The sequence below is a fragment of the Phoca vitulina genome, unplaced genomic scaffold, assembly GCF_004348235.1.
Source record: "Phoca vitulina isolate PV1807 unplaced genomic scaffold, GSC_HSeal_1.0 scaffold6, whole genome shotgun sequence".
Lineage (NCBI taxonomy): Eukaryota > Metazoa > Chordata > Mammalia > Carnivora > Phocidae > Phoca > Phoca vitulina.
Genome location: NW_022589709.1, coordinates 54,156,881 through 54,173,758, shown reverse-complemented (window position 1 = coordinate 54,173,758; position 16,878 = coordinate 54,156,881). Strand labels below are relative to the sequence as shown.

The window sequence follows — 16,878 nt, the reverse complement described above, 5'->3', positions numbered from 1 at the left end:
GTTCATAAATATAATAACATAATGTACTTATTTGGTTGTGGTTATATTATAGAAATTCTACCCTATTTTTAGTTAATCAGGTGGGAGATAGAAAAAACATGGGTTGACTTCACCTGTGTTTCTTGATAATAAAGATGTTGACAACATTTCTGTTTTTGAAATGCGTGGTCTCATAAATAATGGATGATATTTTACGTGTTGGTGTCATTGCTTAAGATTATAAAGATTTTAAATATTAATGTTTTACTGATGCATATTATTCAAGAAATTGAGTTTCCTCTTTCTGTATTTTTTTGCATTTAAACATAACTTCAGACTGGTCAGTTTTCTTTCTTATTGCTTATTATACATTAATGTGTATTACTTGACCCCAAAAAAGTTCCGTATATTAAACTTTTAAAAATGTAATGATATTTGACATTCCTTAAAGAAACCTGTACTTACAGAAGTCTTATGTTGAACCCCTTTACAATGTAAAGAATCCTTTGGTAAAGGGACACTTCCATCTTCTTGCTTTGTGAAATCCACACTGTCATGTTTACATGAAGTGATGTACATGTATTTTGGTGCTGTAGTGAGTGGATGCTTTTCAGTTACCTATTTTTGCTCTCAAAATATTCCATTTAACTCCTTGCCAGATTTGATGCTGATTTAGATTTTAAAGTGTGAGGTGAGATCTAATCAGAACAGCCCTATTCTAAGTATCTTAACTTTCCTCTTTGAACTTCTTTACTGTTGCTTAAAATGATCACTGCAAGTTAGCATTCCTACTGGATAGGAAATGTAGTAATTGGGACAGAGTACATATTAGGGTAAGTAATTTCTTTCTCTGCCCTTTAGCCTTGTGCTTCTATTTGTTTTCTAGTAGAGGTCTGGTCATGGAGCAAAACAGGTGATGTTGAAAGTATCTTAGGAAGTACCTGAGGCAAACATAGGATAAAATTATCTTTAGATCATTCCTTATTGACCAGATTGTTTTAAGCTAACCATTAACATCCTAAGTACTATCTAGGATATAATAATTTAGTAATTCTTGGATATGCTTGAACCTGTGGAAAATACTACATTCTCAGTATTGTGAAAAAGTGATAGGAAAGTAGGTCCTGCATCATGTACCATGTAGTGGAAAGGGGACTGTCTTAGTGTTAAAGTGCACAGATAAAATTATCTGAAACAATATTTCACGTAACAGTGTTAAAATAATTCTCAAATGATTATTAGAGATGAGGACTCATAAAATCATGTGTGCATTTGATTTTGCATCTTAGAATTCAGAGGAACTTTTATTTTTTGATGAAGCATTTTAAATGAGCACTGAATAGTCAAAAATTGAAATTTGGTAAAAAGTTAATTTTTAACAATAGACCGTGATTAGAAAGGCTTCTGATACAAGTCAAAAAAACTAAATCAACTCAGAAAATAGTATGATATAATTAAGAGAGAGGGCCGTGGCCAGACCTGTGATAAATAGTTAACTGATTTCGGTGTACTTAAGGTCCAAAAATATTTTAATTAACCAAGGAGTACAAAAAAATCACTGTCAGTCTGAAAAATCACTGTCAGAATGAAAAATCATTTCATTTGTGATTTATTTTAATTTCCTATTTTGTCTAATTAAAATTGCTGAATATAACATTATTTTTTCTGTTGGTTTTGTTTTGGAGCCTTAAACTTTTCTTTTATTAAATAATTCCCGTATTTCCTTTCCCCTTAGAACATTTGCACCAGTGTGGGATGTGTTCAAAACATCTACAGAGAAATTAGCAAACTGTCACTTGGATCTTGTTAGAAAATTACAAGAATTAATAAAGGAAGTTCAGAAGTATGGAGAAGAACAAGTAAAATCTCACAAAAAGGTATCATTTTTTTCCTGCGAAAGGATTGATTTTTCAGATATTGAGTGCATGACAGTTCAGTCATTTTGATGAATCATTTCATACCATACAGACTAAAGAAGAAGTTGCAGGAACTCTGGAAGCTGTTCAAACCATTCAAAGCATAACTCAGGCCCTCCAGAAATCCAAGGAAAATTACAATGCCAAGTGTGTAGAACAGGAACGTTTGAAAAAGGAAGGAGCTACACAAAGAGAAATAGAAAAGGTAATTGTAATAAAAATAATATTTCTGTGGTTTCAAAGCACTTTCAAACATAAGACTGCATTTAATCCTCACTCAGGAATAATCTCATATTAAAGATGAAGACACTGTGCCTCTGAGTGTTCATGATTTACCGAAGTGAAACAGAACTAGGTTTGCAGAATATGTTGTGTATGGTAAATACATTAGGCAAATACATAAAAAGAAATAATTTCTTCATGCCATTGACATTTGTAGGCTATTTTTATAGTAAGATACTTGATAAGATACTGCTTGGTGTGAGGTTTAACGTGAGGTAAAATTTTTTTTAGTCAAGATTGGTATATTTAGAAAGGCATAGATACTTGAAGATAAGCTTTAAAATATGTGTTGTGGGTGATTTATTGCTGACTTTGAAGACATTTATGTAGTATTGTGGTAAACCACAATCCTTTCCCCCACTCACGTTTTAATTGAAAGTAGATTTTTTCCCCCTTTCAAAACAGTTTAAACTAACCATTCACTTGTTTGATGTGTTATATCTCATTTAGGAGCGTGCCATAGGGAGTGATAATTTTGAAAGCTTTCTAAAGTATGTGAAATATCCAATAAAAAAAAGAAAACCAAATTGTAACTGTATTATAGCAATTATAATAATTTTAGAAGTGTACATACATGGACAGAAACTAGAAGAGAATATGGAAAAATCAAAACAGCTGATGGGTTTTGGCATAACTGATTTCCTTTAATGTTTGTGCAATAAATAATAATTGGGAGGGAGAAAAAGATAAGGCACAATAAGTTTACTATTTTATTTTTTTTTTAAAGATTTATTTATTTGAGAGAGCGAGAATGAGAGAGAGAGAGAGTACATGAGGGGGGAGGGTTAGAGGGAGAAGCAGGCTCCTCGCCGAGCAGGGAGCCCGATGCGGGCCTCGATCCAGGGACTCCAGGATCATGACCTGAGCCGAAGGCAGTCGCTTAACCAACTGAGCCACCCAGGCGCCCCAAGTTTACTATTTTAAACACCATTCCAGACACAGCATTTGTGAATAAAATATAAGAAGGGAAAACAGAACAAAATCATAGGACCCAAAAAAGTAGAATATTATCTCTATGAACCAGAAACAGAACAGAAACTCAAAGTGGTGTGTAGAGATTGATTTTGCAGGTTTTGTTGGATTCAAAGTCCTAAGCTAGGCTGTGGAATTTAAGCTCTTGTGTGGTAAAAGGGACTAAGTGTTTCCCATCTGAGATAGAGCACAAGGAGTCCCACTCACTATGTGAAGCAATATAGGTAGGAAAAAAATCTTGGGATGCTCACTAGGGCTAAAGCTTTATTGGAAGATGAGGGCTTATGGACACAATTTTGACCCAGATCAAGCTAAGGAACCATTTTATGACTGTTTTGGCCTTATCACCAATATTCTTCCAGGGAAGTAATTAAAAACTACTTTTATAAGACTGATACTAAGTTGGGGACTTTGAGGGCTGGCAGGAGATGCCCTGAAAACTGCTAGGTGGGGATAGATGAGCACAAAGGATAGAACATAACACACTTCTAGGTGGTAACATTTACATTGCTTACTATGGATCTGTCCCACAGCACTGATGGAGGGAGAGAGAAGAGGAGAAGGGGAAAAAACAAGAAACCTCCCATTTGAAATGAGTGAACACCCAAAATTCTAGAGTACATCCAAGAAATCTAATACTAAGACAGCAATAAATTTAACAATTGGAAAAAGAATTCACTCCAGATAAAATTTAAATTCATAAAACAGGGGTGCCTGAGTGGCTCAGTTGTTAAGCGTCTGCCTTTGGCTCAGGCCACGATCCCAGGGTCCTGAGACCGAGCCCAGCCTTGGGTCCCTGCTCCGCGAGAGGCCTGCTTCTCCCTCTCCCACTCCCCCTGCTTGTGTTCCTTCTCTCGCTGTCTCTCTCTCTCTGTCAAATAAATAAATAAAATCTTTAAAAAAAAGTAAGTACATAAATTTATAAAACAGATGAACAAAAAAGTTTGTGTTCAGTATGTTCAAAGAGATAAATGAATATAAACTAGTAAAGAGGATTAAGAAATTAAAAGAAACATAATGGAATAAGATCTACTAGATAGGAAAACAGCTAATTAGAAAACTTGGAAATGAAAAATGTGGTTATTGAGAAAAAAGTAATAGAAAATACAAACTTGGGACACCGGGGTGGCTCAGTCGGTTAAGCGTCTGCCTTTGGCTCAGGTCATGATCTCAGGGTCCTGGGATCAAGTCTTGCATTGGGCTCCCTGCTCAGTGGGGAGTCTGCTTCTCCCTCTGTGCTCTCCCTCTCTCTCAAAGACAAACTTTAAACTTCAGAATTGATGTAGTCAAAGAATGAATTTGGAAGATGGTACTGAGGGAACTCACCCAGAACATAGTACAAAGAAATAAAGATTACTGGGGTGCCTGGGTGGCTCAGTCGGTTAAACCTCTGTCTTCAGCTCAGGTCATGGTCTCAGGGTCGTAGGATCAAGCCCCGGGTCGGGCTCTGTGCTTAGGAGGGAGTCTGCTTCTCCCTCTCCCTTTGCCCCCCCCCCCCCAACTCATGTGTGCCCTCGCATTCTCTCTCTCAAATAAATAAAATCTTTTTTTTTCAAATAAATAAAATCTTAAAAAAAATAACAAATAAAGGTTACCAACATTCATCTCATGTGAATTCCAGAAGAAAATGGAGAGAATGGTGGTCTAGTAGTATTTAAAGAGTTAATAGCTCGGGATTTTTCAGACCTGAGGAAATTCAGTAGTCCATAGATTAATACAACACTGTATGTTAACTGGAATTAACATAAAAACTTAAAAAAAAAGTGTGTATATATAAGTATTAAAAAAAAAAAAGAGTCCCCAGTTTGAAAGAACATTCTTGGTATTAAGCAGGTTACATAAAGATAAATTCGGACCTAGACTCCAGAGAAAAAGAGAATATTAAAAGCTACCAGGTATTTCTTGTTTTCTCACATCTTTGAAATCAGAATGCATCTTCAGCTGATGATATATAATCACTGTTGGTAAGGTAGCTTATGTGTGTATTTTTATTGCCTTTGTGAACTTGGTTATTCTATGTGGTAGCATGATTGGACAACTGCAGCACTTTGGTGTTTTAGTTAACAGACCATCTTAAGACAATTTGAGGAAGGAATTGTTCTGGTTTTTGTCTGAAACCTTTTGTTGAGACCTTCTGGTAAGATCAAGAAAATGTGAGCACTGGTGTTTAGAAGAAAATTGGGAGATAATAATGGAGCATTTTTAAGAGATACTACATCGGTAATGGTCTTGATGACATTGAGGATAATAATGTGTGGGGAAAAAACAGACCTCAGCGATCTCTGAATTGGAAAGTAATTGAGAAGGTTCAAATCTGAATATGAGGAAGATATAGGAGTATGTCAAACAATTCATTTTGCTTTCCTTTTTATTCTGTATCACATGGGGTGGTAATAGAATAAAAATGTACTTCTAAGTAAGTCTAAAAGAGCTCTTTTAAAGTATAAAATTAGAATTTTAAGTGTTAAGAAAGCATTTTATGCTTTAGATGGTAGCATTTTTCTATTTTAATGGTACACAAGATAATGGTGTACTTTATAAATTAATGGCATGTCAGAGTTAGTAATAATCAGGTAGGTCCATTAAGCATAACTTCTAAAAGAATAGAAGTCTAAGTCTTTTAAATAAGGAAAAAGAAAAGGGGATATTAAAATTTATTGATAGGAGAGAGAGGAGGAAATAGAGAAAAAAAGAATGGTAGGCAGAAAGCTCAAAGTAAGCTAGAAGAAGTAAGTTCAAATATACCAAAGCCATAATATGTATATAAGTGAATTAGACTCCTCTAATAATAGGTTGTCAAATTGGAAAAAATTCTTACTATGTAAAACAACTTTAATGTTTAACAACAGAAGACTGTTTCATATAATGGGAATATTCAGCAGTTAAAATAAATTTTATAGGGTAAAATGATAGATCTGGGATTTAAAATACTGTATCAAAAAAATATTGGAGGGGAAGAATGGATGGAATCTTGAAGTTACATGATGGGTTAATGGAGTTTATTGCACTTCTTTGATGTGCTCTAAAATGTTTATTATAAAAGCAAAAAAAAAGAGCTAGAATGACATGAATTAACATTGACATGGGTAAATCTAAAAAGCATAATGTTGAGCAAGAAAAAGTTCCAGAAGAATATGTAGATTTTGATGCCTTTCACATAATTTTTAATTCTCTGCAAAAAAAAACCCCTTTAAAGTATAATTAACTGTATAAGGGGCATGCATAGGGACAATAAACACTAAGTTACATAATGGGAGTTACCTTTGCAGAGCAAGTGGGGAATGGGATTGGTAAGGACATGGGGCCTCCCTTTGTCTATTTAATAATTAATTTTTTCCAAAAAAATGAAAAAGATAGGAACAAATATAGATAAAGCCAACTATATTTCAAAATAAGAGATTATTTTTTTTAAATGTGAGCTATAGGAACAGTTCCTATAGGTCAGTAACATACAGGTCAATAAATTGGTATGAATCCCATATCATTAATGCAAAAGTGTGCTATCTGAATTTGAAATTTTCCAAAGGGTTCAAGTACTCCTCGGCTAAATACTGCTCTTTATTTTTTTTGTGTGTGTGAAACCCAGTGGGTTTAACTTAGTACCTAGTATGTAGTGACCACTTGAAGAATATATGGTACCTAGAAATTATACTTAAAGAAATGATTGTCTGAGTCCTTTGATATAAACTGAAAAAGGTTTAATATAAGGTAATGATTTAGATTAAATTAAAGGATTTCCTTTGGATTAACATACTAGGCAGAGCTGTAGCATATGGTTGTGTCCAAGGGTTGTGATTTGGTGGTCTGTGCTTCACTTACCTTGTGGTCGTGTGGACAGCTTAGAGGAAAGGTGCCTTTTTCTTTTTCTTTTTTTTTTTTGTTAAGATTTCAAGAATTTATTCAAGAATTTATTTATATGAGAGAGAAAGAGCGTGAAGTGGGGAAGGGCAAATGGAGAGGGAGAGAGAAACTTAGCAGACTCCTGATGCAAACCTCGATCTCATGATCCTGAGATCAGGACCCAAGCTGAAACCAAGAGTTGGACGCTTAACTGACTGCACCACGCAGGCAATCGTAGACACTTAAACACAAATATTTCTCATAGTATATCAGTAAATTTATTTAAAATGCTAAGGAAATGAATAAAATGTGGGATTTATTTTATTATCAGTAAGTAATTTGTTAAAGCCAGTCTTTATTTGTGAGAAGAAATGTAGCTGTTTTTTTTGAAAGCATAATTTCCTCATTTAAGAACAAATGCTCTAACTTCCCTTTTTAATAATGACTTTATGAAAGTGGGCAAATTCGTTACTACTTGGATATTCTGTTTTTATAATTCTACCCTAGAATTTACAGCATTTCTAAGTATATATACTATTTAGAAAGTTGTTTTGACTTAAATGAGTATTGCTGTTTAGTTGTTTCCTCTGAGGGCTCTTTCTTGCTTTAAAAAAATAAAGATGTTCCCAATACAATTACATTCTAAAATTGCCTCTGCATCTTTTTATATGATACCCTTCTTTTTCTTTAAATTTGTTTTTGTCATTACTCAAAACACTTCGTGAGTGAACAGGTTTTTTTTTTTTTTCATTTTATTCCTTTACGATTAAGTACTCCTTTTGTTAGTTTTCCAAGATACTTCTCTAGGTTGGTACATAATTTCCATGATTCTGGCCTATTATTTTTACTTTTGAAGAGTGAGGGCTGATGTAAAAAATGTAAGTTAGAACTTTAAAGGGTATCTTCTCTCTTCTTTCATGCCTCAAATAAGAGAAGTGAAATTTTCCCCAGCTTCCTGGTATCAGAAAGTATGCTCCAGAAGACTTACCCGTCCATTTATATTCTGAGTTAGATCCTAATCTGAACTTTTGAGATAAAGACAATAATTTTATGGTTGGAAATAGTGGAAAAATAAGTTTGTGCTGAGTTGAAAACTAAGTAGACTTAGTTTTATAGTGAGAATATTCTGGGAGGAAAAAAGAAAGTTAAGAAAAGTATGCTGGTTTAAATTTTTAAAATTATTTCTAAACCTGTTGACTCAGTAAAAATTTTTTTCTTTAAATTTTTTTATTGTTATGTTAATCCCCATACATTACATCATTAGTTTTTGATGTAGTGTTCCATGATTCATTGTCTGTGCATAACACCCAGTGCTCCATGCAGAACGTGCCCTCTTTAATACCCATCACCAGGCTAACCCATCCTCCCACTCCCTCCCCTCTAGAACCCTCAGTTTGTTTTTCAGAGTCCATCGTCTCTCATGGTTTGTCGACTCAGTAAAAATTTGAGTACCAAAACTAGTTTGAATTCTAGAGACTGAGTGTTGGAAGAAGAAATGATGCTTCAGGAACTTCTTTCCATCTCTTAAAGTCGTATAAGTATAATGAATAATGTAAAATAATTGCTTTGGTGATACTGTAGAAATATATCACGGAGACATCTTCTAAAAGGAGTAATGCCCCTCCAGGCAGTCATCTTTTATTCCTGTTAGATTACAGATTCCTTGTGAGTGAGAAACTCATTGTATCATCTGCAACACAGTATATATGTTTACTTGGAAAAATAATCATTACAGCAAAATGTTATTTGAATTTTTCCAGTTTGTTAATACAACACAAATTAAGAGCTTATTTTTACTTTAAATATCGGCTAAAGACTAGAGTCTTGGCTTTTTATTTTTATTATTATTATTTTTTAATTTTTTTATTGTTATGTTAATCCCCATACATTACATCATTAGTTTTAGATATAGTGTTCCATGATTCATTGTTTGAGTCTTGGCTTTTTAAATGTCTTATTCAAGTATTTTTCTGATTGTTGGATTATGAAGTGATAATTTGTATATGGTAGTAAGTGTTTTAGTTCCTACCCTGTGCTTGTCATTATGCTAGATGTTATGAAGGTTATTACAGGCTAAAACACATATTCTCCCCTTCTGTATTCAAGAAGCTTCCTTCTTTTTGGGCAGCAAAAACATTGAATAGTGCAGAACAAGAGGTTAGAGAGAGGTTTTAATGGTAAGTTTAGAAGGGGAAGTATCCTATTTTGTATAGAACCTGTAAAAAGAAAACAGGGACGATCTTATGAAATAAATTACTTTTAAAAGTATAGACACCAAACAGAAAATAAAATAGTATAGCCACAATCATTATAGCCCTATTTGGGGGGACTTTTCCATTTTTATGAATTTTTTCCAAATTGCAGATGTCTCTAGGGGTGATCACAACTCAAGTCTTCATCAATAGCTAACATATAAATTACTAGGCGGCACTACAAAAAGAGTAGGTGTTAGGATAAGGAACAAGCAAAGAAGGGGCTGCTAGTGGGACTACGTTATTTTGCTAGGCTCTGTCACTGAAAATCACTCCATGGACTGTAGGTTGCTGATCATTTTTTTTTTTAAAGATTTTATTTATTTGAAAGAGAGAGAGAGCACAAGCAGGGTGAGGATCAGAGGGAGAAGCACACTTCCCGCTGAGCAGGGAGCCCGATGTGGGACTCTATCCCAGGACTCCGGGATCATGACCTGAGCCAAAGGCAGACACTTAAGGACTGAGCCACCCAGGCGCCCCTCATTCTTTTTTCTTTTTTTTTTTTACTCTGCATTTTATTTATTTTTATTAACATATAATGTATTATTTGTTTCAGGGGTACAGGTCTATGATTCATCAGTCTTACACACGATTCACAGCACTCACCATAGCACATATCCTCCCCAGTGTCCATCACCCAGCCACCCCATCCCTCCCACCCCCTCTCCACTCCAGCAACCTAGTTTGTTTCCTGAGATTAAGAGTCTCTTATGGTTTGTCTCCCTCTCTGGTTTCATCTTGTTTCATTTTTCTCTCTCTTCCCCTATGATCCTCTGCCTTGCTTCTCAAATTCCTCATATCAGTGAGATCACATACTTGTCTTTCTCTGATTGACTTATTTCGCTTAGCATAAGACCCTCTAGTTCCATCCATGTTGTTGCAAATGGCAAGATTTTTTTTTTTATGGCTGCATAATATTCCATTGTATATATATACCACACCTTCTTTATCCATTCATCTGCTGATGGACATCTAGGCTCTTTCCATAGGTTGGCTATTGTGGACATTGCTGCTATAAACATCGGGGTGCACGTACCCCTTCGGATACCTACATTTGTATCTTTGGGGTAAATACCCAGTAGTGCAATTGCTGGGTCGTATGGTAGCTCTATTTTCAACTTTTTAAGGAACCTCCATACTGTTTTCCAGAGTGGCTGCACCAGATTGCATTCCCACCAACAGTGTAGGAGGGTTCCCCTTTCTCCGCATCCCTGCCAACATCTGTCATTTCCTGACTTGTTAATTTTAGCCATTCTGACGGGTGTGAGGTGGTATCTCACTGAGATTTTGATTTGGATTTCCCTGATGCCGAGCGATGTTGAGCACTTTTTCATGTGTCTGTTGGCCATTTGGATGTCTTCTTTGGAAAAATGTCTGTTCATGTCTTCTGCCCATTTCTTGATTGGATCATTTGTTCTTTGGGTTTTGAGTTCGATAAGTTCTTTATAGATTTTGGATACTAGCCCTTTATCTGATATGTCATTTGCAAATATCTTCTCCCATTCTGTTGGTTGTCTTTTGGTTTTGTTGACTGTTTCTTTTGTGTGCAAAAGCTTTTTCTTTTGTGTGCAAAAGCTTTTTATCTTGATGAAATCCCAATAGTTCATTTTTGCCCTTGCTTCTCTTGCCTTTGGTGATGTTTGTAGGAGGAAGTTGCTGTGGCTCAGGTCAAAGAGGTTGCTGCCTGTGTTCTCCTTTAGGATTTTGATGGACTCCTGTCTCACATTGAGGTCTTTCAACCATTTGGAGTCTATTTTTGTGTGTGGTGTAAGGAAAGGGTCCAGTTTCATTCTTCTGCATGTGGCTGTCCAATTTTCCCAACACCATTTGTTGAAGAGACTTTTTTCCATTGGACATTCTTTCCTGCTTTGTCGAAGATTAGTTGACCATAGAGTTGAGGGTCCATTTCTGGGCTCTATTCTGTTCCATTGATCTATGTGTCTGTTTTTGTGCCAGTACCATACTGTCTTGATGATGACAGCTTTGTAATAGAGCTTGAAGTCCGGAATTGTGATGCCACCAGCTTTGCTTTTTTTTCCACCATTCCTCTGGCTATGCGGGGTCTTTTCTGGTTCCATACAAATTTTAGGATTATTTGTTCCATTTCTTGAAAAAAATTGATGGTATTTTGATAGGGATTGTATTAAATATGTAGATTGCTCTAGGTAGCATTGACATCTTCACAATATTTGTTCTTCCCATCCATGAGCATGGAACGTTTTTCCATTTCTTCGTGTCTTCCTCAATTGTATTCTATAGTTTTCTGAGTACAGATCCTTTGCCTCTTTGGTTAGATTTATTCCTAGGTATCTTACGGTTTTGGGTGCAATTGTAAACGGGATCAACTCCTTAATTTCTCTTTTTTCTGTCTTGTTGTTGGTGTATAGAAATGCCACTGATTTCTGTGCATTGATTTTATATCCTGCCACTTTACTGAATTCCTCTTTGAGTTCTAGCAGTTTTCCACATAAATTACCATATTATCTGCAAAAAGTGAGAGTTTCATTTCTTTGCCGATTTGGATGCCTTTTATTTTTTATTTTTGTCTGATTGCAGAGGCTAGGACTTCTAGTACTATGTTGAACAGCAGTGGTGATAGTGGACATCCCTGCCATGTTCCTGACCTTAGGGGAAAAGCTCTCAGTTTTTCCCCATTGAGTATGATATTCACTGTGGGTTTTTCATAGATGGCTTTTATGATATTGAAGTATGTACCCTCTATCCCTACACTGTGAAGAATTTTAATCAAGAAAGGATGTTGTACTTTGTCAAATGCTTTTTCTGCATCTATTGAGCGGATCATATGGTTCTTGTTCTTTCTTTTATTAATGTATTATATCACATTGATTGATTGCGGATGTTGAACCAACCTTGCAGCCCAGGAATAAAAATCCCACTTGGTCGTGGTGAATAATTCTCTTAATGTACTGTTGGATCCTATTGGCTAGTATTTTGGTGAGAATTTTTGCATCCATGTTCATCAGGGATATTGGTCTGTAGTTCTCCTTTTTGATGGGGTCTTTGTCTGGCTTTTGGGATTAAGGTAATGCTGGCCTCATAAAATGAGGTTGGAAGTTTTCCTTCCATTTCTATTTTTTAAACAGCTTCAGAAGAAAAGGTATTAATTCTTCTTTAAAAGTTTGGTAGAATTCCCCTGGGAAGCCATCTGGCCCTGGGCTCTTCTTTGTTGGGAGATTTTTGATTACTCCTTCAATTTCCTTAGTGGTTATGGGTCTGTTCAGGTTTTCTATTTCTTCCTGGTTCAGCTTTGGTAGTTTATACTCTCTAAGAATGCATCCATTTCTTCCAGATTGTCTAATATGCCTGCATATAGTTGCTCATAATATGTTCTTATAATTGTTTGTATTTCTTTAGTGTTGGTTGTGATCTCTCCTCTTTCATTCATCATTTTATTTATTTGGGTCGTTTCTCTTCTTTTTGATAAATCTGGCCAGGGGTTTATCAATCTTTTTAATTCTTTCAAAAAACCAGCTCCTAGTTTCATTGATCTGTTGTACTGTTCTTTGGGTTTCTGTTTCATTGATTTCTGCTCTGATCTTTATTATTTCTCTTCTCCTGCTGGGTTTAGGCTTTATTTGCTGTTCTCTAGCTCCTTTAGTTGTAGGGTTAGGTTGTGTATTTGAGACCTTTCTTGTTTCTTGAGAAAGGCTTGTATTGCTATGTACTTTCCTCTTAGGACCAGGTTCCCCTCATTCTTGCACAGACTAAAAATACAGGTAGTTGGTAGAAGAAACTTAAGTCTCTTGATATATATATATATATATATATATATATATATATATATATAGGATTTGATGGATATATATATACGTGTATATGTGTGTGTATATTTCTATATATGTATATATATCTCCCAGATAGCCAAAGGAAACCCAGATAACCACACCTTTAAAATTTTTTTCTCAAATCTAGCAAATTTATCTCTCCTTCCTATGAAAGTACTTAGTAGATTTCAAATAACCATATCATCTAATTGTTATGTGTTTAAACAAGGCCAGGATGTCAGAGGAAGTATACTAACAGTAGTATAAATAATGTCACATGGCCTGAGACAATGGAAAAAGAGTTAAAAAAAAAAAATCCATAGGAGCAAACTAGAAAATCAGTATAGGTTTTAAACACTTACTCTAGGGATGGAGAACTCAGTACAACTGTTAGATACAATAACAACAGAATTCAGTTATATATCTTCCTGATGGTGTTGCTTTTAGAAACCATAATAATAGCAGATACCATTTATTTTGTATATTTAACTATATGCCAGTCCCTTTCCCAATCATTTTACATAAGTTACATTTCATCATTGCTAAATCTTTAAAAAAATAGGTGGTATTCTTCCCATTTTAGGAATGAGAGAACTATATAAAACTCTAAGACAGAGTCTTCTGGCTCCAAAAGCAGTTTTCTTTATGCTACAAGATAAAGTGGCATCCTATATTATTTATTTAAGAATGCAGGAAAGCATGGAGCATAATGTGTTTACTAGAATGTACGTAGTTATATCTTAAGGAGCATACAGAGGGGCCTTTGTAAAGAGTAGGACTCTCTACATCTCTTGCCAATCCCGACCTTTCAGGTAAACCGAACTTCTGTTTCTGCTTCTTATTTCTAGACTCCTGACCGTAGCTAGAGAGGATTACGTGGTGTTTGGATTGTATGTACACGAATTCTGTTCTCCAGCTTCACTGAGCCCTCAGTGACTCTTAGGAGTACTTTTACTCATCTAGCATCGTCTGTTGTACCTTCTATAACCCTAGCTTGAAATGTTTCTCGTTCTTGGGAAGCTCCTAGCCCTACCCTACTCTTCTTCACTCTTAGCAGACCATCTCTTACTCATCAAGAAAATTGAGATATTTATATCTTCTCTTTTTTTGATCTTCCTTAGACTCTTAATTTACATCAACACTCCTTACTCCCCAAGCTTCCCATGTCCAGATTGATCAGTACTTTGAAAATAGTCAAGTTTCTGGATAACCATATGTCTGCTCGAACCTACAAGTTACACAAACTCTTTCTTCTTCTTCAGTGTATATTGTCCATAGAATTTATCTTTACTTCTGTGGCTTTGTTGCTTTCTGCTGATTTCTAAGTAAAAATAGGTTCTACTACTTTCATGAAGTCCTTGAGGAAAAGATCTCTGTATAATTTGTTTTATATTAAGTTTTAATTGAATACATAATTCTCATAAAACTTGAGTTATAATAATGCAATAACAATTTTTTAATAATAGAAATCTTGAAAATTAGGCAAAAATATAAACAAATTTATAGATTTATTGGAGCATAATGGAAACTGAGAAACATCAAAGAAAATGATTTCTCAACTTTTGAGCTACCTTTATAATTATTAATGAGACATTAAATGGAATATGTCTGTGTTGTGGGAGGAAGGAAGACTTGCAGGTGTGGAAAAGAGTGTCTAGCATATTCTGATGGTATTGTCACATTTTTGTTGATTGAATTCTTAGAAACACCATACCATTATAATGTGGTTATATGATATTACTCTGGGTTATAAAATGGGAGTATTTAACTTTTCAAAGCACATTCCATCAGACAAAGGAGAATCAGCATTTAATTTCTGCGTTATTCTGTGACTATAATAAAAATATTACTAATGAGGACTTGAAAAAAGGTGTTAAAGTTAGTTTATGTCATATTGGACTCACCATAGGCCTTATCCCTTAAAATGCATTGAAATAGTTATTTCAAATGAACTTATATCAGGAAAGCAAACAGGTCATTGTATAGTTAAAAATATTTTTGTTTTGTTTTTGTTACAGGCAGCTGTTAAATCTAAGAAAGCTACAGATACCTATAAACTTTATGTGGAGAAGTATGCATTAGCAAAAGCCGATTTTGAACAGAAAATGACAGAAACAGCTCAGGTTGGTATTTTTAAGCTTTAAATCTAAAGCAGGATATTGTTTTACTGATACAAATAATATAATTCTTGTGTCAAATAATTTTTTAGTATGTTTTATTAATGCTGTTTTAAAGATACACATCTTGTTTTGGAGATCGAGGACCAAGATGCAATATAACTATGACATTATAAGGGATTATTTAGGTGTATCAGAAGAGGCTGTTTAAAGAGAATTGGGGAAAGTGAGGATATTGGTAGATGATGAAAACAGGGCTGATTGTTAGCCTTATGTATGAATTATAAAATTGATTTCTGCTTAAGAAGAAAACTGGAAATGATTCACTGCTGAGAATATAGCCATTAACAAAGAATCAAGAATCCCTGTTCTTCATAGAACTTCCATTTTAGTTAGGGAGGACAGACAAAAAAGTCTGTTTCCCATAAACTTGGGATCATTTATATCCCATTTGATGTTCTTAGAGCCTTAATTAAAGGCCTAGGTTTAAGATGGGTACCTTTTATGAATCATACCTAAAACTCCTACCCCCACCCTTTTGTACTTTTTTCTTGTTTTGTGTTTTTCTCCTTAGCACCTATTGTCATCTAATACGCCATGAATGTTATTTACTCTGTCAGGATAGGCTGGGTATGCTGAGGTGACGAAGAAACCCCCATATCTCAATGGCTTACAATAGCAGGGGTTTGTTATGTTCTTATTCATCATGGGTTGGCTGTAGCTATTCTGCTTATTCTTTACTCTGCTGTTGATGCTGGTGAAGAAACCTCTTAGAACATTATTCTTAGTCATCATATTTGAATGTAGTGAAGCACACTGGTTCTTTTACCGTTTTTTTATCGTCTGTCTTCCTCCACTAAAATATAAGTTCTGTGATAACAGGGATTCTCATGGTAGGCATTCAATAAGTGTGAAGAAGGACTTTATGAATCTGCCTTTTTGGATTCTAGGGAGTCTTCTTGCTTGGAGTGATGAATGATTCCCATCTGAGAAATCAGAAGGCTTTCATGCTTGTTTGCAGGCATATACGCATCCGTCTTTACTTGCCGTGGTGCACGCACTGTGCTAGTTGCTGGGTGTGTAACAGTATATACGTAAATAAAATATCTCCCTGCTCTAGGTGGAGGATACAATATAGAGGAGGGAGGCAAACATTAAATACATGATTAAATACAAAGTTATGATGAATTATTAAACCTGTTACAAGGGAAAAGAAGGATTCTATGAGATGGAATAATAGGAGCAACCTAATTTGATTTGGATTTGGGAGTTAGGAAAGGCTTTTTTGGAAAAGTGAGATTTAAAACTGAGACTTGAAGAATGAGTAAAGAGACACATTCTAGGGCATGAGTGTTCCAGGTACTGAGGACCCCTGGATATAAGACCCAGAGGTATGAAAAAGCTGTCGCATTGTAGAAAGCAAAGAGTGCTTACTGAAACTGAGTGAAGAGGGAGAGTGGGAAGAAGTTAGAGATAGGGAAGGACAAAGCTCTATAGTAAGGGTTTAGGTTTTCTTAAGAGCAGTTGGAAGAGGGTTCCCCTTCTCCACATCCTCACCAACATTTGTTGTTTCCTGTCTTGTTAATTTTTGCCATTCTAACTGGTGTAAGGTGGTATCTCATTGTGATTTTGATTTGTATTTCCCCGATGGCTAATGATGTTGAACATTTTTTCATGTGTGCAAATCCCAAGAAGTTAGAAATAATCTCAAATTTTTTAAAAAGAAAGAAAAAGA

The 16,878-nt window shown here is 35.1% G+C and overlaps 1 protein-coding gene across 3 annotated transcripts in view; it reads left to right on the top strand.

Moving 5' to 3' along the window:
* FCHO2 (FCH and mu domain containing endocytic adaptor 2) overlaps positions 1-16,878 on the top strand; it is a 126,339-nt gene that overhangs the window by 35,146 nt on the left and 74,315 nt on the right. For all 3 annotated transcript variants that reach the window (XM_032404233.1, XM_032404235.1, XM_032404234.1), the window contains exons 4-6: positions 1,715-1,856; positions 1,948-2,100; positions 15,045-15,149. In XM_032404233.1, the coding sequence (XP_032260124.1) occupies positions 1,715-1,856; positions 1,948-2,100; positions 15,045-15,149 (400 nt within the window). The remainder of the gene's footprint in view (positions 1-1,714; positions 1,857-1,947; positions 2,101-15,044; positions 15,150-16,878) is intronic.